The sequence below is a fragment of the Ylistrum balloti genome, unplaced genomic scaffold, assembly GCF_031769215.1.
Source record: "Ylistrum balloti isolate Yb309-2 unplaced genomic scaffold, AGI_CSIRO_Ybal_v1 Utg369800, whole genome shotgun sequence".
Taxonomy (NCBI): domain Eukaryota; kingdom Metazoa; phylum Mollusca; class Bivalvia; order Pectinida; family Pectinidae; genus Ylistrum; species Ylistrum balloti.
This window is the reverse complement of record NW_026781978.1, coordinates 1,385,324-1,407,317: the sequence shown is the minus strand read 5'-3', so window position 1 is coordinate 1,407,317 and position 21,994 is coordinate 1,385,324. Positions and strand designations below refer to the sequence as shown.

General features: G+C 35.8%; 2 protein-coding genes across 2 annotated transcripts in view; one reads left to right on the top strand and one right to left on the bottom strand.

Annotated features, from left to right (window-relative positions):
* The window catches only part of LOC132544489 (stabilizer of axonemal microtubules 1-like), a 102,836-nt gene that overhangs the window by 22,640 nt on the left and 58,202 nt on the right, over window positions 1-21,994 (bottom strand). The window lies entirely within an intron of this gene.
* Window positions 700-20,562, top strand: LOC132544512 (elongation factor-like GTPase 1). The gene is made up of 21 exons (XM_060208116.1): window positions 700-774; window positions 1,469-1,570; window positions 2,094-2,161; window positions 2,678-2,762; window positions 3,572-3,705; window positions 4,615-4,752; window positions 5,015-5,071; window positions 5,284-5,319; window positions 5,747-5,859; window positions 6,889-7,092; window positions 7,409-7,545; window positions 7,953-8,075; window positions 9,915-10,014; window positions 11,548-11,595; window positions 12,335-12,575; window positions 12,973-13,120; window positions 13,403-13,534; window positions 16,685-16,832; window positions 17,754-18,748; window positions 19,126-19,310; window positions 20,221-20,562. Exons 2-21 carry the CDS (start codon window positions 1,480-1,482, stop codon window positions 20,407-20,409), a joined length of 3,372 nt encoding a protein of 1,123 aa, XP_060064099.1. The 5' UTR covers window positions 700-774; window positions 1,469-1,479; the 3' UTR covers window positions 20,410-20,562.

Genomic DNA, 21,994 nt, shown 5'->3' with positions numbered 1-21,994 from the left:
GCATATAAAGTGATGGACATTTTGAGACAGTGATGGACATTTCAAGACATTAAAGCGTGTGGGTGAAAGGGCTTTATTTGTGTAATGCTTCAGTGTTTTCTGTTTATTAAATATGCCAAACCTTACTGGTGTGTTGTGATTTATGTAAGGGGGGTAATTATGAACAAGCTCTGATTGCAATCGAAATTTCCAATTCTCAACATATTCTGCAAATTTCCAGTTTTGTTTTCATATCATTTTCCATCGATTCTTTAGACAATGAGATCTTTTCATTTTCATAACGACTTGTCACAGGTTTTGCGGGCATTTCTTTAATTTCGAGGGGTTGAAAGTATATTGTGGATACTTGCCTGTTTTTGGAATTCGTTACATTCGGATTATAAGTATATAACAAGTGTTATGTTTGCTAAATCATATGAGATTTTCTGACAACAGATCAAAAGCTCAAGGTCATCAGAAATCAATTGAATAAGTTAACTCATTATTTGTTCAATTATCTTTGTCACGAAAATTAAATATGAGGAAAAGTGTGGCAGGGACCTCGAATCTGGCCTAGTGTTATGTAAACTCCAGAGGACTTCCAGAAGCCGGATAAGCGTCACAACCGGAAGAAATCCGTTCGATATTTTGGCACTCGCGTGGAAACATAACACATGTGTTTCACAAGAGAATGCAATGTTTACATCGACTTTTTCACTGTTTTTGTAAAAAAATAATCACTTGAAGAGCCTGAAGATACATCAAGGGGAACACTGTTGACTAAATTACCGAATGGTTAAGTAAATTTCGTCTGATGTTACTTTCCGGTCTTTCAGATCTCGATTCATCACAGCGGTCTCATTTCCTGACAGTAACAAATGAAATCATGCTCTAAATTCATTTGGCATTGTATCAAAAACTCAAACTTAGAATAACTACAAGATTGGACTTAAATTCAAGAAAATGTCTTATATGACGGTCGTGAAATTGATACCGTTTAAGGGCAAATATCCTTGTTTTGTATCGTCTTGATATCGGTTTCGGACCGGTAGTTATAAGTGTCTTCGAGCGGCAATTTAGTTAAAATCACTATTGACCTGTGTGATACGGTATTGTACCTGGGTGTTTGGGTTGCTGCAACACTAATCACTAGCAGAAACTTAAGAAATCTTTTTAAAGACATTGTATGATATGATGATACAGGTTTCATGGACAAATTTGTGTGCTTTTTCTTAGTAAAAATGTTGTAAAGATTCGTATTATTTGATGTCATGATTTTAATAAGGAAAGTATTGCCTGTCATATTTTGAATTTCATCCTGTGAATGATGATATTTTTTTTGTACCGAGAGTAATAATTACAGGTGTTTTCTTATTAAGAAATAAAGGTGCATCAACAGCCATTCCCTACAAACCAATTAAGATATTTATGATTTATATTAAGAATTACATAAAAATTTACTTCTCATTATTCCTTGTTGCTTCCACAGGTGAACTGACAATGCGGACAACAACGGCAGAAAAGCTGGTTCAACTCCAGAGAAATCCATCCAATATTCGCAACATATGTATCTTGGCTCATGTTGACCATGGTAAATCATATATGTAAATGTAGGACACAGGAAAATTTGATGATATGTCTTGAAAAAATAGCGGGTATTTTTACCTTGTTACTGCCCTAATATTTGACAGACTACCTCAATGTGTCTTAACCATCTTTTTAGATTTAAAAAGTGTTTAAGACAATATCTTTGTACTAATAATTTTTAATGATATATTCCTTTACTTACTGATCCAACTTTTTTGTTGGTTCAAAAAGAGAAATTCCTTTTGTAGAAGACAACTAGCAAGAAAAACAGAATCAGCATACAGGAGCATGAATCATGTGCTTCACAAATGTACCTTTACATAGTTCATTAATCAAAATGTTGTATTTTGAAAAGAAAACATATTGAAAAATTATTGTTCTACTTAGATGTACTCAGTATTAATGACATAACATGGAACTTCTTTTAACAGTATATTAATAAATAGAAGCTTAAAAATTCTCTGTTCTTAAGACTTTTGCTAGACATTATTTCTTTATTTTATGTCTTTATGTTTTTTCATGTTAAGGTAAAACCACACTTGCGGATGCTCTGGTGGCCAGCAATGGTATCATTTCCCAGAGGATGGCTGGAAAGGTATGTGTTATACAACCGTTGAAGACTATTTTTGAAGTTATCTCCCCTGGCCAACTTCAAAGTTTGACCAAAAGATCATACAGCTTAAGCTTGCAGAAACTGACTTATAGCAACTTTTCTTCAGGGGTTTGAGGGGGGCATACTAAGTATATTATTGTTGTTGCCCATATATCTGTCCCACAAGTCTAGAATCAATGTCTTCCCTGTAGTGACTTATTTGGTATGAGAATTACATGTGATCAAAACTTGAAAAAGGAAAGTGTGAGAATGCTCTGAATGAAATTGTGTTTCATGGTGAGATGTTAAGTCCACAGTTACTGTGAAATAATGTCAAGTAGTGTTACTTATTTGTAGGGTAGTGTAGATATTTTTTCTGTTAAGTGATTAAAAATCATCAGAAAGTTTTTTCCTTCTATGTAGAATTCTTTCATTGTGCCATTCAACTTTAATACATATATCATAAGACCATCTACTGTAGTAAGACGTTATCAATGAACTATTCTCATTTTATCTTAGTTGCGATACATGGATAGCAGAGAGGATGAACAGACTCGTGGAATTACAATGAAGTCAAGTGCTATCTCGCTGGCTGTTCAGAAAGGTAATAAAGAATAAAATAAAAGCTAGCGCTCTGTCACTGAACACTCAAAGAGGTAACTACAATTTACCATGAAGTCTTGAGTTATATTAATGGTCTTTCACAAAGATAACTACAAATAGCAGTGACAACTAGCATTATCTCACTGGCCGTTCAGAAAAGTAACTACACTGAAGAATAGATAGCTGGAAGTAGGAACTAACCACAGGTAGTGTACATTGTACAATAAGAGAAATATTTCAAAGTTTGCTTGCTATAGACAGCTATAGACAGGCTAGCAAGGTTTAGATTACACGAAACTACTGTTACTGTATAAAGGACAATTCTTTCTGAATTCTTTATTTGTATGTATCAGTAGGAAGTTCATAGACTCTTGCATTTCAGTTACCTCAATACATATCTCACAGGTTGATATAAAATTTTAGAAATACCTGGGGTACTACCCATTGGGGAAAGAGGGCAATTTTTGGTCTGTTTTTAGATGTGGTTAAATCTTTTGGTTAGAATTCAAACAAGGGGATAAGGTAAACACTATGACATACATGTACACTACATTGATAAAATATGACAATGTTCAGGTCAGACTGGTATTTCTTTTTCATGATAGTATAATTTGAAAATATATTAAGTAAAATACACTAATTAACTCTGTTTAGGGGGAAATTTTCCCGGTTTGCATTATATTTTCTTGATGGAAACTTTGTTTATATTCAGAGGGGAAAACATATCCTGTTGGGAATACTACCCTATTCTGGCAGTACAATTTGTCTAGGCTTATCCCTATATCTCTATAATATGAATGTCTGTTGCAGATGCACAGGAGTACCTTGTAAACCTGATTGACTCACCAGGCCATGTAGATTTCTCCAGCGAAGTGTCCACAGCCGTACGACTGTGTGATGGAGCGGTAGTCGTGGTTGATGTGGTGGAAGGAGTGTGTCCTCAGGTTAGCTTCCTCAAACTTGTCTAAACACTAGCATGTCTTTCTTTCCTCTTTTTTTATCTTTATGTACATGTGTAGGCTTTATAAGTTCTTAAACCTCAGTCCATTTCCCATATCCCTGAAGACTCTTGACTTTTTTAATTTTGTTTTCAAAATTTCATTTGCATCATTGAGTACCATACATGACCTTTTTAGGGCGCATACGTTAAAAAGGGTGCCCATGCCTTTTTTCATAAAAATTTCATGGCTGAGTGTCCAGTTTCATTCAGAAATTATAAAAAAAATTACTACACTTTCATTTTTATTCAGAATATATAAACAGGTCTATTCTGAGGATTACTATGACTGCATTGTGGACATTGAAAGCAGGCCTGATTTCAATGTCCAGGGCTATTGCAGTTGTAGTAATCATCAGCATCATCTATATCACTGTCCATGCCACTAGCGCTACTTGTTTTCGGTTGAATGGCTTTCAAAAACACTTTCACATGCCAATATTCTGTCTAGACTTGGTCTTTAAATGATATGAAATGGTTTCGGGGGAATTCAGCTATAGTCTGCTTCAAATTTATGCTTACTCTTACTTGAACTGGAAGCAGTCTGCTACATACATATCACCTATAGTCCAGTTCATAAAACTTTTGAATTTGAAGTCTTATTTAGGGTGCCTTCAATTACCAGCACCCTATGCCCATATAAGGTCATATACGGTGAATGGTTTTATATAAAAACGCTGAAATAAGGATAACAATCAGACCTTGTTTAAGGTATTGATTCAAATCAAGTTTGTCTCCACATTGAGTGCTGTTTTCCTATATACTGGGTGTTTTAAGCCTGTAATTTGTGTTGTTTCACCTTTAATTTAGGTATTGATTCATCAGGGATTCTTACTTGAGGTTTTATTTTTACTAGACCCATGCTGTCCTGAGACAAGCCTGGCTTGAGAACATCAAACCTATTCTTGTCTTTAACAAACTTGACAGACTGATAATGGAGTTGAAGATGGACCCTCTAGAAGCTTTCTTTCATCTACAAGTTATTTTAGAGCAGGTAATGATAATTGACTAGGTGTGCATTACAATCTTGGAAGTTTACACTTAACAGCTGGAAAAGGGGAGATAAATCTTCGACATAGAACACGATAAAGAAGAATGTACCTATATATTTTCTGGGTTTGGATGCTATAAGTGCTAAAATCGAAACCTTTGTCAATGCAGAGTATATAGTATTCCGTCCTTTCCTTCCTTTTTAATGCTGAAAATTGACAACTTATTGATAAACACTATGTTAAGTTTGTATTTGTTTTGTTAAGGTAAACCTAGTGACCAATGAGTTGTTTACAACAGAGATCATGGCAAAAACCTCTAGTGTAAGTATTGATTATATAGCAATCCTTGTCATTTTCAGATTTAAAATTTTGAAAGTGTAAAAATAAAACATAATGCAGCAAACCATATATATGAAAAAAATTATATATATAAAAAATGAATTTAATAGTGATTTTTACCTAATTAAAAAATAAACAATTTGATTTCATGGACTTAGAATGATGAAGATAACATATTTTTTTCCTTACTACAGGCCGATGGGACAGAATCAGAAGAGTCAAAAGCATTGGTGAGAATTCCTATGGTCTTCTTCATACCTTACTTATTGTAGGTCAACTGTATATTACCAAGTTTCACTTGTAGAATGGGTTAGTTCACATCTACAATTTGGTAGTTCACATCTACAATTTTGTAGTTCATCTTCAGTTGTGTAGTTCACATCTGCAGTTGTTTTGTTATCATCCTCAACAATGAAGTTTACATCTACAACAATGTAGTTCACATTTACAACAATGTAGTTCACATTTACAACAATGTAGTTTACATTTACAACAATGTAGTTTACATCTACAACAATGTAGTTCACATCTACAACAATGTAGTTTACATCTTCAGCAGAGAAGTATATCTATTTATTCAGGTGTTGCTTTCTATGACCATATACATCTTCTATCTACCTATTCTAACTCCACCACATTTACCACTCATAATTACAGTCACATGATTGGACAATACAGGCTGATGATGAGGAAGAAGAAAGGAACATCTTTTTTTCCCCATACCAAGGCAATGTGGTATTTGCAAGTGCTTATGACGGCTGGGGTTTTACGTAAGTATTTTAAGGTTTTGATAACTGTTGGAACTAACACTGGTTTGGGGTTTTGCACAAGTTTGTGGTATTGATCAGCACTTCTCTGATGGCTGAGTTTTGTATAAGTTTGTGATCTTTATCAGTGCTTCTGTGATATTTGTCCATACTGATAATGGCTGGGGTTTTATATATACAGGTATTTATGACATTTGGGGAATTCACATTTTGTCAGCATTTTTGACTACTTAGATTTGTATTAATGTATGTTAAGTGCTTTCATTCAGCCATAAAAAGGTTTCCTCTATCACAAATTTCCTTTATATTTATGTCCCCCAAATGAAGTGGGGGGACATATTGTGTTTGCTCCATTTCTTATTATCATTATTTTTTTTTTTTTAACTATTATTATTATTTTTATTTATATTATTCTTATTTCTTCCACTTTCTTCTGCCGGCGAGGTTTCCGACGCGTTTCTCAAAACTATTGCATGGAATTTAACAAAACTTTACACACATATTCATACATGCAAGATGGAGTGCAGGCCACTTGAATTTTTTCAATCGGTCATCTGAGCTGTCAGCTGTGGTCAAAATTTGGCCAAATTTTAGATATCGTCCGATTTTTGTAAAAATTGGTATATATGTATTAGGTGGCACTAGGAGCAAAATGGCGTAGTCCATTTTTCATTCGGCCATCGATCGGTCATCTGAGCTGTCAGCTGTGGTCAAAATTTGGCCAAATTTTAGATATTGTCTGATTTTCGTGAAAATTGGTATATATGTATTAGGTGGCACTAGGAGCAAAATGGGGTAGTCCATGTTTGACATGATTGCAGGTCTGATTATTGTGATCATTTACTGCTGAAGGAGTTATTTGGAGACATTTGTAATGGTCCCCATTACAATTAGTACTTGTTATATTTTGCTTTGTCAGTTCCATGATGTCACACTGGAACTTCTAAAGATGTTTGTAGATGCTGCAAATCTTGATATACACCGCTTCTCGTATTATTTTGTCAATAATCAATATGAAGTATTTGTTATCAGGATCAACCATTTTGCTGAAATCTTTTCTAAAAAGTTGGGAATTAAGAAAGAAGTGCTACAGAAAACACTATGGGGAGACTTCTATCTGAACAGTAAAACCAAGCGCATCATGAAGGGTGCCCAGTCGAAGGTGAAGAAACCTTTGTTTGTTCAATTCATCCTGGAAAACATTTGGGCGGTGTATGAGTCTGTCAGTGTTAAAAGGTGAGTAGCCATACATACTCAAATTCAGTGGTTCTTCATGAAGGTTAAAGGTCAATGTCACACGCTATAAAAAGAGTATAGTTACAATAGAGTACTACCTCTCTGAAATTGATGACAGAAAATAACAGTTGCCTCTGACCATTCGAGCAAATGATTCATCCATTACTAAAATCTTTGTACGAAAAAAAATTGCATTTTGGGAAGTGTTATTATCATTTGTGTACTTCTCAGCCGTGATTGGTATTCACTTACGCATCTACATGTATACTTAAGTGTTCAGTAAGTTTATTATCATGGGAGTTACGCATGCTTACAGAGATGCTGAAATGACAGACAAAATTGTAAAATCACTAGACCTGAAGATCTCGCCTCGAGACATGAGACATAACGATCCTCGAGTTAAGCTGCAAGCCATTATGGGGCAGTGGCTGAGTGTATCCAGGGCAGTCTTAGGTATGTATACATGTCCTCTACTGGGAGGTCATGTGGACATTTCTCATTGCTTAAGTCTATGATAAGAATGACTTTGTCAAATTTTAATTCATCATAAAAGTAATTTACTCCAGAACAGTGTTTGATTTGTTTAGATATATTGCCTATTTCTTATTAATCTGGAGATTTTACGTTTTCCAGGTGAAACTGTAAATGTGTATGGTTTTGTCTTATAAAGGCTGTGAAAGCACTGCTGTCAGTCATTTGAGTGGTTTGAGAACAAATTCTGTCTGTAGGTATTTCACATGTATCCATGATCTTCATCTTGCTGCATATACCTGAATTACCTTGAATTATTTTTTAGGTATGATAAAAAGAGCACTTCATAAAACTACAGTGAAATATTATTGTAATTTGTTGTGTAACAGATGTGGTCGTGGATGAACTTCCGTCTCCACTGGAGATATCTGAGGACCGTGTGGAGAAGCTCATGTGTTCCCAAGGTCAGAGTTTTCTGTCCTTCCCCAAGGCCACACAGGAACTCAAAGATGGTAAGTTAAACTCAGGATCTTACGGGTGGTAAGTTTGTCAAGTCATTTAGGTCACAAGGAACTTAAGGAGGTTTAGTTATATAGAGACAAGGGAGATCACTCAGGAACTTAATGATGGTAAGTTAAACAGAGGTCATTGAAGTCACTCACAAACTTAAGGATGGTTAGTTCATTAGAGGTCATTGAGGTCACTCAGGAACTTAAGGATGGTAAGTTCAATAGATATCACAGTTCTAACAGTTGTATCTGAAATGAGGAGGAATTTTCCATAATAATGAAATATCAAGTATCGATGTAAGGTATGAACAACTGTTGTTTTACAGGTAATGGATGCTTCAAGGTTTAACAGTTGGTTAACAGTCTGTTTATAAATACAGCAGGAATTTATTAATATTTAATGATAGTGTTATTTTAAGTAGCCTTCATTGCCTGTAGCCTGTAAGCCTCAGGACAAACAGTCAACAGTCAAGAATCTCCTCCTTGGACATGTAATTGTTTGGGCTATCCTCAAGCCAGGAGAAAATGTTCTTGTTATCTCACCAATGGCTTAATTGTCTACTGTTTACTAGTGGTGTAATGATAGGTGACTTATCAACATAGTGCGATAGCTTTGCTCTCAATAGCAATATATTGATAGCATATTTTCAAATTGATAACTGTTGTGATAGTTTGTTCAACTATTGATTGTTAATGATAGTTTCTTTTAACTAAACGAAAATGTTACTTGAAAGCAAGATTTTTCATCCCGAGTTATTGCCAAACAGCCTTCATTATTTGTGAAAGAGTCTTTGAGACCTCGATCAGGGGGTAGTACTAAATACAAGGACAACACAATCACCTAGAATGGAAACAGAATTTTAAGCACAAGTTATTATGTAGATGAAAGTCTGTATCTTAAATATGTGTTAAATTATTGTTTCCAATATGATCTGATTAAATCTACAGACTACAGTCAGGAAGGTGGTGACTTTAACAACTCTGATTCATGGCCTAGACCCATCCTTGAAATAACTCATTTTTAAAAACAATATGATGGAAGGTAGCAGCATTTTGAAAATGGTAGGGTGAAGTGTCTCAAAACTGATCACAAGTAAACTCTTGTTTTTGAAAGTACAGACACTTTTGTTTGGTAAATAGCTTCAATTGTATATATATTTTCTTGTCTTTTCGTTATGACGTTACATGTTATATTTTTGCAACACGGATCTGCCAACAAATTGTAAATATTTTTTTAAGCTATAACATTCGATAAATTCAGCATTTAATTCTGGGTTTGAAAATATATTTTAAAGGTAAAAAAACTCTGGTAGTATTGCAATGGTCACTTGACTATCGCAATAGTATCGCAATACTAATTTTACTACCATAATAGTATTTCAATAGTAATTACACCATCACAATACTATTACACCATCACAATACTATCGTGATAGCTTTTGTGGCCACAATAGTCACCCCTGCTGTTTACCTGTTAAAGATTAGCACTCTTTCACCACCTTGGGGCCGATTTCAACTAAAGGGAGACAATTATTAAGTTACCAAAGCCTTATTGTTTATAACTTAATGATCTTTCCCCATAGGTTCACGTCTCCTTTCTCACCTCCAATGAGGTATATTTTTCTCACCGTGCTTGTCTTTGTTTACCGCATTGCTTGACATTATTGATGTGACACCATTATTGTGAAAGGAAAATCCACCTGTCTCAAATCTAAGGTTAAACCACGAAATTTCACTCCTGTGAAAGAGATGATACACCTGTCCAGGGTATTAAATAGAATACCATGATGTATCCCAGAACATTGAGGAAGATTATCTAACACATACACTGTTATGTTACAGCCTTCGTCGCTTGTAGTACAAATGACCATAGCCCAGTGATCCTGTTTGTGTCCAAAATGTTTCCTGTGGAGAGGAAAATGTTACCGCAGTTTAAGCAACGGTATGTGTATTGCCTACAAGTTACAAACAGTGTCTTCTTTCACTATATCTTAACTTTAATCCATGTAATGTCGTATTTCAAGCTATATTATCCTGTTTCTTCCATCCATCCGTCCGTCTGTCTGTCTGTCCTGCCACTGCAGTAAATGTTTAAGTTTTTATGTGTGTAATTCTAGTATCTATATCACTTTGAAGCCATATATGGCTTTGAATTAATTTTGTGAAATTTAATATCATTTGGGACTTGTATTATAAAGGGCAACATTTTTTCGGAATTTTTTTATTGAAGTCAGCCTGTTGATTTACAGCAGTGGTGTATTATTGATTTAATCCATTGAGACTTAGGGGTGTAATATTGAGATTAGGGATTTAAATTTTGAAATTTATTGTTACTCTGAACAAATACTTATAATCAAATGTTTTGATTGCATAAAAATCTTTAGTTTCAAGTTTGATTTTCACAAATCCTTTTCAATCAGCTTTTAAAGATTAAATATCATCTAATTAAACTCATTCTGGCTCATCTGTTGAGCTTTAAAGAAAGCCTTTGGTCAGTTTGTATAACTGCATCCTAATTTTCACATGCTTATGTTATCCAATGGAAATGAAACTTTCAGATTTTCTTTTTTATAATTTTTGACACTTTGCATCTGTAGGGTTCCAAATAAAGTAGCATGCAGAGCATTCATGTTGAATTTCTAGTTATAATTAGAATCAGTATTAAATAGCTAATACTATTGAAACTGTATACAATATACAGCAGACTTAGGATGTTTAAAAATTGAAAAAAATCCATTCATAATTTGATATTTATTGTTGCATGATTGCTTAACAAGGATTCCAAATATGGCAGTGTCATATAAATTAAATGAGTTAAAGGTTCTTTGTTGATGGTATTTGGTAGGTGTATATTGTTCTGATGTGTTGTATCTTGGTTTAGGTTAGAATAATTGTGTACAATATAATACAAATTTTATTTTCCAACAATTGTTAAACAAAGTTTTTCAACAATTGTTAAACAAGGTTTTTCAACATTTGTGAAACAAGGTTTTTCAACATTTGTGAAACAAGGTTTTACAACAATTGCGAAACAAGGTTTTTCAACATTTGTGAAACAAGGTTTTTCAACAATTGCGAAACAAGGTTTTTCAACAATTGTGAAACAAGGTTTTACAACAATTGCGAAACAAGGTTTTTCAACATTTGTGAAACAAGGTTTTTCAACATTTGTGAAACAAGGTTTTTCAACAATTGCGAAACAAGGTTTTTCAACAATTGTGAAACAAGCTATCAGCTTATGTTAATCACTCTTGTTGACCTGGATGGAAGTGCATTTGGAGGGGTCTTACTGTAGGATGAGTACTCAGGGAAAACCTGCGTGGTTGGGCATGTGATTCATACCTTTTCACATCCATTCCAGGAATCAAACCCTGGATGGCTAGGTGAAAAGTTGAATGTGGTACCACTCTGCTACCTGACCACCCATGTGTATACGTATTACTAAGTAATCTTATTCCCTTTCATGAACAACTAGGCCGTTAAGTGAAGCAGAAATACAACAGAGGCGGGACAAGACAACCAGCTGTGTTGAGAGAATATCAGCTGCTATATACTGGTAATAACCAACTGATTTGATTCAGATAACACTATGTATAAGACAACCAGCTGTGTTGATCTCAACAACCCTATGTACATGGTAATAACCGACTGATTTGATTCAGATAACACTATGTACAAGACAGCAACCAGCTGTGTTGATCTCAACAACCCTATATACATGGTAATAACCAACTGATTTGATTCAGATAACACTATGTACAAGACAACCAGCTGTGTTGATCTCAACAACCCTATATACATGGTAATAACCAACTGATTTGATTCAGATAACACTATGTATAAGACAACCAGCTGTGTTGATCTCAACAACCCTATGTACATGGTAATAACCGACTGATTTGATTAAGATAACACTATGTACAAGACAACAACCAGCTGTGTTGATCTCAACAACCCTATGTACATGGTAATAACCGACTGATTTGATTCCAGAAGCCTGTGACATGACAATAACCTGCAATGTTGATCCCTTTGGTCTTGTGAATGTGACTAAAATGTATTATAGATAGCAATAGCCCGTAATATGACCTTTTTCATGAATTTTTAATAATAATAAAAAATATTCTAAAAATATGTTGAGACAGAACGAGTAATCCTTGAAATTTGGTCTGAATGTTGTCAGGATCTACCTTGAGTTAACTATCATTACAGTTCATCCTTTCTAGACCAGTCCCCCGGTTGTCCGGAAACCTGAGTTTACTGAGAATGTCTGATAAATTCTCTTACTGTTGTATTATAATAGTGACGACTAGTCAAGAAGCAGCTGTGTTGGACGAGGGAGCCAAATCAGCTAATGGCATCTCAGTGGATATTAAAACCGTCTCCAAGGATACCACAGAGGAGCCCCCAACAGTTTTTGTGGCATTTGCACGAATTTATAGTGGCACAGTTAAAAAAGGACAAAAACTGTTTGTCCTGGGACCTAAACATGATCCCTCACAGGTTGGTCTGGTAATCCTATCATAGTTTCATAAAGAAAGTTCTTGTAATTAAGTTTGTGTATGACCTAGTTTGTGTATGACCTAGTTTGTGTATGACCTAGTTTGTGTATGACCTAGTTTGTGTATGACCTAGTTTGTGTATGACCTAGTTTGTGTACAATGAAAGCTGTAAACAGTAAAAACTTTTGTATTCGAGAAATCAACAAATAAACTTTCTTACTTTGATGAAAAAAAGGTTCTGATGATGAAAGACATATGCTTTTGATAACAAGAAGTCTTTTTTCAATATGAAGAAATTGTTGGTTTGTCTTTTACAATTGGAAAACATTTCTTGTAAGAAAAATTAACTATGTATGAAAAAGCCTCACCCTATATATAGCTCTGTTGTTGTGACACAGGTGGAGGAAGGAACCGTTCGTGTAGGCCAATCTGTGGTGGACCTCGGGGCTCAGGAACACATCACAGCTTTCAATGTTTCCGATCTCTTCCTGTTTATGGGGCGTGAACTAGAACACATGGAGGAGATCCCTGCTGGAAATATATTAGGTGTGTTAGGTTACTACTGGGTATTGTCATTAGAACAATGAATGGTGTATTATCAGATTCCATTAGAACTATACTGGGTTTCTCATTAAATTTGACTTAACCCATTTCCATAAAAAAAGCATCATGTGACGGTTTTAAAGGATGGTAATTATCTTTAAAGGAGAAGACCAGGAACAGTTCATGTATGTTCAATTTTCTTTTTTTTTAAAGTCATGCAAAATAACGATTTAAAGTATTATAGTATCATATATAACATCTTTAATACAATTTTACCTATAACAGGTATTGGTGGACTGGAGGACCACATCCTTAAGTCTGGGACAGTGTCCAGTACTGTCATGTGTCCAGCCTTTACTGACCTCTACTTTGATGCTTCACCGATTGTTAGGGTGGCACTAGAACCCAAGCATGCAGGTAGCTGATGACTTAACATATTCTCCACATGTATAATACTTGTATCTGATGTAACATATTCTTCCTATCTCTCCACATGTAGGATACCTGTATCTGATGTATCCTATCTCTCCACATGTAGGATACCTGTATCTGATGTATTCTTCCTATCTCTCCACATGTAGGATACCTGTATCTGATGTAATATATTCTTCCTATCTCTCCACATGTAGGATGCTTGTATCTGATGTATCCTATCTCTCCACATGTAGGATACCTGTATCTGATGTAACATATTCTTCCTATCTCTCCACATGTAGGGTACCTGTATCTGATGTAACACATCTCTCCACATGTAGGGTACCTGTATCTGATGTAACATATTCTTCCTATCTCTCCACATGTATGATACTTGTATCTGATGTAACATATTCTTCCTATCTCTCCACATGTAGGGTACCTGTATCTGATGTAACACATCTCTCCACATGTAGGATACCTGTATCTGATGTATCCTATCTCTCCACATGTAGGATACCTGTATCTGATGAAACATATCTCTCCACATGTAGGATACCTGTATCTGATGTAATATATTCTTCCTGTCTCTCCACATATAGGATACCTGTATCTGATGTATCCTATCTCTCCACATGTAGGATACCTGTATCTGATGTAATATATTCTTCCTATCTCTCCACATGTAGGATACCTGTATCTGATGTAACATATTCTTCCTATCTCTCTACATGTAGGGTACCTGTATCTGATGTAACATATTCTTCCTATCTCTCCACATATAGGATACCTGTATCTGATGTATCCTATCTCTCCACATGTAGGCTACCTGTATCTGATGTAACATATTCTTCCTATCTCTCCACATGTAGGATACCTGTATCTTATGTAACATATTCTTCCTATCTCTCCACATGTAGGATACCTGTATCTGATGTATCCTATCACTCCACATGTAGGATACCTGTATCTGATGTATCCTATCTCTCCACATGTATGATACCTGTATCTGATGTATCCTATCTCTCCACATGTAGGATACCTGTATCTGATGTAACATATTCTTCCTATCTCTCCATATGTAGGATACCTGTATCTGATGTATCCTATCTCTCCACATGTAGGATACCTGTATCTGATGTATCCTATCTCTCCACATGTAGGATACCTGTATCTGATGTAACATATTCTTTCTATCTCTCCACATGTAGGATACCTGTATCTGATGTAACATATTCTTCCTATCTCTCCACATATAGGATACCTGTATCTGATGTATCCTATCTCTCCACATATAGTATCTGATGTATCCTATCTCTCCACATGTAGGATACCTGTATCTGATGTATCCTATCTCTCCACATGTAGGATACCTGTATCTGATGTAACATATCTTCCTATCTCTCCACATGTAGGATACCTGTATCTGATGTATCCTATCTCTCCACATGTAGGATACCTGTATCTGATGTAACAAATTCTTCCTATCTCTCCACATGTAGGATACCTGTATCTGATGTAATATATTCTTCCTATCTCTCCACATGTAGGATACTTGTATCAGATGTATCCTATCTCTCCACATGTAGGATACCTGTATCTGATGTAACATATTCTTCCTATCTCTCCACATATAGGATACCTGTATCTGATGTATCCTATCTCTCCACATGTAGGATACCTGTATCTGATGTAATATATTCTTCCTATCTCTCCACATGTAGGATACCTGTATCTGATGAAACATATCTCTCCACATGTAGGATACCTGTATCTGATGTAACATATTCTTCCTATCTCTCCACATATAGGATACCTGTATCTGATGTATCCTATCTCTCCACATGTAGGCTACCTGTATCTGATGTAACATATTCTTCCTATCTCTCCACATGTAGGATACCTGTATCTTATGTAACATATTCTTCCTATCTCTCCACATGTAGGATACCTGTATCTGATGTATCCTATCACTCCACATGTAGGATACCTGTATCTGATGTATCCTATCTCTCCACATGTATGATACCTGTATCTGATGTATCCTATCTCTCCACATGTAGGATACCTGTATCTGATGTAACATATTCTTCCTATCTCTCCATATGTAGGATACCTGTATCTGATGTATCCTATCTCTCCACATGTAGGATACCTGTATCTGATGTATCCTATCTCTCCACATGTAGGATACCTGTATCTGATGTAACATATTCTTTCTATCTCTCCACATGTAGGATACCTGTATCTGATGTAATATATTCTTCCTATCTCTCCACATGTAGGATACCTGTATCTGATGTAATATATTCTTCCTATCTCTCCACATGTAGGATACCTGTATCTGATGTAACATATTCTTCCTATCTCTCCACATATAGGATACCTGTATCTGATGTATCCTATCTCTCCACATATAGGATACCTGTATCTGATGTATCCTATCTCTCCACATGTAGGATACCTGTATCTGATGTATCCTATCTCTCCATATGTAGGATACCTGTATCTTATGTAACATATTCTTCCTATCTCTCCACATGTAGGATACCTGTATCTGATGTATCCTATCTCTCCACATGTAGGATACCTGTATCTGATGTAACAAATTCTTCCTATCTCTCCACATGTAGGATACTTGTATCTGATGTATCCTATCTCTCCACATGTAGGATACCTGTATCTGATGTATTCTTCCTATCTCTCCACATGTAGGATACCTGTATCTGATGTAACATATTCTTCTTATCTCTCCACATGTAGGATACCTGTATCTGATGTATCCTATCTCTCCACATGTAGGATACCTGTATCTGATGAAACATTTTTCTTCTCTCTACATGTAGGATACCTGTATCTGATGTAACATATTCTTCCTATCTCTCCACATGTAGGATACCTGTATCTGATGTAACATATTCTTCCTATCTCTCTACATGTAGGATACCTGTATCTGATGTAACATATTCTTCCTATCTCTCCACATGTAGGATACCTGTATCAGATGTAACATATTCTTCCTATCTTTCCACATGTAGGGTACCTGTATCTGACATAGAGTACTTGTTTGCAATAACCTCTAGTAGATGTGTCCTTGGTCTCTACTTTGTCTATTTTACATTGATTTGACATTCGTTGTACCTATTGTAATAGGTGAAATGGGACACCTGGTGCGAGGACTAAAGCTGTTGAACCAGGCCGACCCATGTGTTCAAGTGTTGGTACAGGAGACAGGTGAACATGTTATCATCACTGCAGGGGAGGTCCATCTACAGAGGTGTCTAGATGACCTTAGACAGAGGTAAGTCACCACTGAAGGGTAGGTCCATCTACAGAATTGTCTAGATGACCGTAGACAGAGGTCAGTAACCACTGTTGCGGAGGGCCATCTACAAAGGTGTCTAGGTGACCTTAGACAGAGGTAAGTGACCAATGCAAGGGAGGTCCCTCTAAAGAGGTGTCTAGATGACCTTAGACAGAGGTAAGTTACCACTGCAGGGGAAGGCCATGTACAGTGGTGTCTGGATGACCTTAGACAGATGTAAGTCACCACTCTGAGAGATGTCCCTCTATAGAGGTGTTTAGGTGGCGTTGATAGAGTAAGGAACCACTGTGAGGGAGGTCCCTCTACAGTGACCTTAGATAGATGTTCGACAGTCCACTTAAATTGATTAAGTTTTATCCATTGTTTGGCTCTTTATCTAAATTTGTATTAACAAGTGCTGTTCACTTGTGTTTCCTTTGTACAATTTTTGAGTTAGCAGGCAGTAGACACTGCTGGTGGACTTTAAGTTCACCCGAAAGTTTGTTGTAAACTGCACATTGTGTTTTAATTCATTCAGATAGTGGCATGGTCCATAATATACATATGTACTTAACATTGTTTTAGAATTATGAATTTAATTGAAATATGAGGTTTGTGCACCTCCCCGTCTATATTTTTTACTTTCATTTTGATCATTTTGGATTTTCCTCAGTCGTCTCATAGGCTTCAAAAATTAGGCCCTTAGCATCACTGAAGAATCCTAGAAGGATGAAACAGCTGTATGTTGCAGTTTTATTCACTGTTTGGCTCAACTGTATCTTAATTTGAATTTGTATTAAAAAGTGCTATTCACATATGTGTCTTTTCTACAATTTTCATGGATTCAAGCCAATTTTTAAAGACCACTGGTCTTCACTTGAGCTATCAGTACATGTACTTGTTTGATTTACATTTTAGGTATGCCAACATTGAACTGCATGCATCATCACCAATTGTGCCTTTCCGAGAAACAATTATAAATCCACCTAAGACAGATATGGTCAATGAAATCATCCAGGATCAGCCAATCAAAACAGCCAAGACAAAAGAGTTTGAGGATGATGAGGAAGTTATAGAGACTGGATTGGTTGAGATATACACAGCCAATCAGAAATGTTGTATCAGAATCAGGGCTTTACCTTTACCTGAAGCTGTTACCAATCTGCTGGAGGAAAATGTGAATCTTCTCAAAACCCTTCATAGATTTAATAGAGCAAAGGTTTATGGACAGAACAGTGATGTCAAGGACACAGTTTCAGAAGCTCTTGGCCATCTTAAGTCTAGTCTAAGTAAAGCTTTTGCAGATGAAGGAAAATCATGGACAGATGTTGTAGAAAAAATCTGGGCATTTGGACCAAAGAGGGTTGGGCCCAATGTGTTGTTAAATCAGGTGGAGGGATATGATAGACCCTCGGTTTGGGACATACAGAGTTCTGAGGGACTTTTTAGGGACTTTGACAGCTCCATAGTTGGCGGCTTCCAAATGGCAACCCTTGCAGGCCCACTGTGTGAAGAGCCTGTCCGCGGAGTGTGTTTTGTGATTGAGAAATGGGAATATATTGACATGTCTTACCCTAGGATTGCTAAGTTGAGTGAATCTGACAGTGATCCAAAACTTGTTGAAGAAGATATCACGTCTGTGGAATTGAGTAGCTCATTAGAAAAATCAGTAACTATAGAGGAGGTTGAGAAAGATGTAGATGAGAAATGTAGAGACGGTGACAAAGACGATGATAATTGTGAGGAGGAAAAGGATATACCTAACCTTCAGAGGAGGAAAGAATATGGTCCGTTCTCAGGCCAGATCATCTCCTGTGTGATAGCAGGGTGTAGGAAAGCATTTCAGACTCGTCCACAACGACTCATGGTCGCCATGTATAAATGTAACATCCAGGCCACAAGCGATGTATTGGGTTAGTAAACACGTTTGTATGTTTTATATGCAACAAATATTGGTATTCTCCCCATAAGTGATCATTGGTAAGACAAAATTTAGTTATTTATATAATAGTAAGTCATTAAATACATCAAAAAGGTTTGGAAATATCAACAGTTTTGCTGCTTCTCTCTGAAAATCTAGCAAGATTCTTGTTCTGTCCTACATGAAGTCCTTTCACATGCTTTGATATGGGTTAACAAGACTGATTAATCTAAAAGGTGATAGCTAGTTTTGTAATTTTTGTAAAATAAATAAAGTTTATAGCTTATGTCAGATAAGAATTCCTTGCTTTTCATTTTTGCATAATTTCCATGCTACGGAAGTATGGTTAAGTTGTTTTTTTTTTCTCAGGTAAGTTGTATGCTGTGTTAGGAAAGAGAAATGGCAGCATATTGGAGGGAGATATGAAAGAAGGATCTCAGACCTTCAATGTAGTGGCCACCCTCCCGGTCATAGAGAGCTTCGGCTTTGCAGAGAGCATTAGGAAAAAGACGAGTGGACTGGCAAGTCCTCAGCTAGTGTTTAGTCACTGGCAGGTAGGTCCATGCCTCATATTCCATTAAGCTATGTTTCTCTTATCTCTTAGCCTTATTAAAGATCATTCATGCTCAGCTGATTTTTGCTTGAAATTTTCTTTTTTGAAAAGAGATCTCTGAAGTGAGTCACTTTATTGTTTAGGGAATTGGTAAAATGAGTCTATTTTATAGTTTAGAGATTTGTAACATCAGTCTATCTTATAGTTTACGGGAATGGTGAAGTGTGTCTATTTTATGTTGTAAGGGACGGGGAAGAGAGTTTATTCTATGTTTTAAAGGATTGTGAAGAGGGTCTATTTTAAGGTTTAAAGGATTGGTGAAGTCAGTCTATTTCATGGTGTAGGGGATTGATGAAGTGAGTGTTGTGCTATGGTTTAGGGATGGGGAAGAGGGTCTATTTTGTGAATTAGGGATTGGTTAAGCGAGTCTATTTTATGAATTAGGGATTGGTTAAGTTAATCTTTTGTTATGGTTTAGGGATGGGTGAAGCGAGTCTTTTGTGGTTTAGCGGATGGGTGACGTGAATCTTTTGTGGTTTAGGGAATTGGTAAAGTCAGTCTATTTAATGGTGTAGGGGATTGGTGAAGTGAGTCTATTTTATGATTTGGAGATTGGTAAAGCTGGTCTATTTTATGGTTCAGGCAATTTGTCTTGACAACAGTGGTCTCTGAAAAAAACAACAAAAAAAACATTTTTGCTGCTGCCATTCGCGGTTATCTTTTGGATGCTATATTGTGAGTGATCTCCCCTGGATCATTGTTTTTACACTATTCTTTACAGATTGATTTTCTGACAGAAAAAGCTTGTGTGTGTTGTGAATGTAATGTTACACAATTATGATGCAGACTTAGGGATACAACAAGTGTTATGGAACCTGAGATAAATCATTATGATGTGTGTATTGTTGTAGGTCCTTGATGTAGATCCGTTCTGGGTACCAACAACGGAGGAAGAATATCTCCATTTTGGGGAGAAGGCAGACTCTGAAAACAAAGCCCTGCAGTATGTAAATGCAGTTAGGAAACGCAAGGGACTCAAAGTAGACGAGAAGATTGTGGAACATGCAGAGAAACAGCGTACACTTACCAGGAACAAATAACGAATTCCTCATTAGGACAGACAACTAATTTGAAGTTCTGTGCTGTGACCAGCATCTTGCTGTAGGATCAGTACTGGTGAATTATTTTCTGTAGAATAATTTATTTAAATTCTGTTTCAAGAACTTTGTTATAATTGAAAGTGCGAAGTAGATTTTTACGGAATTCTTTGATTTATATTTGTTGGTATAGTATAACTTTCCTTCAAAGTAACTCTACGTTACTGTTTTTGTTGAAAAGTGACTTATGGAATAAATTATTCAAGATTTCTATGGAAAATGTTTCTTTAATTTTTATGCATAATACCGTGAAATTGCTGGCTGTTATTATGACTGCTATCACTTTGGATGGTTCTAGGTACAAAGTGGAACCTACATGAAATCAGAGAATCCTCCATGGAGTATTTCTCATTGCACTTGTTTGTCATTTTGTCTTTTTGATCAGTCCCAAATATACAATTTGCAACTACGGACCGTGGAGAGAATAAGAAAATAATGCATCTAGTACTTCTCAAGGATTAGTGGTATCAATCTAAAAGAACCACAATTGAATATGAATGCCAGTTGACCATTTTATGTTTTGTATCAATTTCAAAATATTCATGACATGATGAAGAACCAACAGGAAACGTTAAATGAAATATATAATAGATTCGCTCAGTCAGTCTCAATAAATAGAACACAGGTGGGTTGGGGAAGTGTTGATTTTGATTGTTCTGGGACTGTTAAAGTAGTCTTAAGGAAATTGGAAATTAAGACTGACATTTTCACTTAATAAGCAATCTAAAAATAACCACAATACCATTATTACATATCTTCATTGTTCATTAAAATGGAAATTTCTAGGTTATTGACGAAACCAATACTGTTATCATTATTTGCAATATAAACCAACCTATTCAATTAGCAATATATTACAATATGTGGCAGGAGAAAAGACATGAGAGAGACAAGAAAATAAATAAATAAATTTTATTTCACTTGTTAAGCGATCATGCTCGTGACAAATGGTGATGCTTGCATTGTTGTTGGCCATGCTATTTTACAGAAACTCTAATGAAGCCGATCTCTCTTTATAAAAATCAAATATACACTTTCCATACACCCAATCTCTAGAAAAGTTCAACACTTTCATGGTTGTCACAGCTGAAATTACTTCACACTATGCAAACAGTGACATTTAAGATCCAGTTAACTGACTCAAACATTCATTTCTGAAACAACCAACATTTACAATATTTATATAACACAATATTTTTTTTACAATTTTTTCATTCCACAAAAATATTTCATGCATACATGTATCCCATTTGCAAAAAATGTCAACAAATCTGGCAAACTTGTAACAAGGTACAACAAGGTACATGTGCCTTGTTCATAATATTTCAAATAAAACTTTGAAAATGTCATTTCACACCGACATGGTACTGTTAGCATCTGTGCCTCACAGAAGTAAAAAATACATGCTTCATGCTTTTTTCTCATCTTTGTGCTTTGATTAAGATGCAGACTGTGCTTCCATGGGTGCACTTGATTCTGGCATTTAAAAAAAAAATATTTGTAGTCAGGTATATGCTTGCCACTGGCA

Coding starts and splice junctions, on each gene's coding strand:
- LOC132544512 (XM_060208116.1), top strand. CDS start 1,480: ATGCGGACAACAACGGCAGAAAAGCTGGTTCAACTCCAGAGAAATCCA. Junction 4,753..5,014: donor TACAAGTTATTTTAGAGCAG/GTAATGATAATT, acceptor TGTTTTGTTAAG/GTAAACCTAGTGACCAATGA. Junction 5,320..5,746: donor CAGAAGAGTCAAAAGCATTG/GTGAGAATTCCT, acceptor TCATAATTACAG/TCACATGATTGGACAATACA.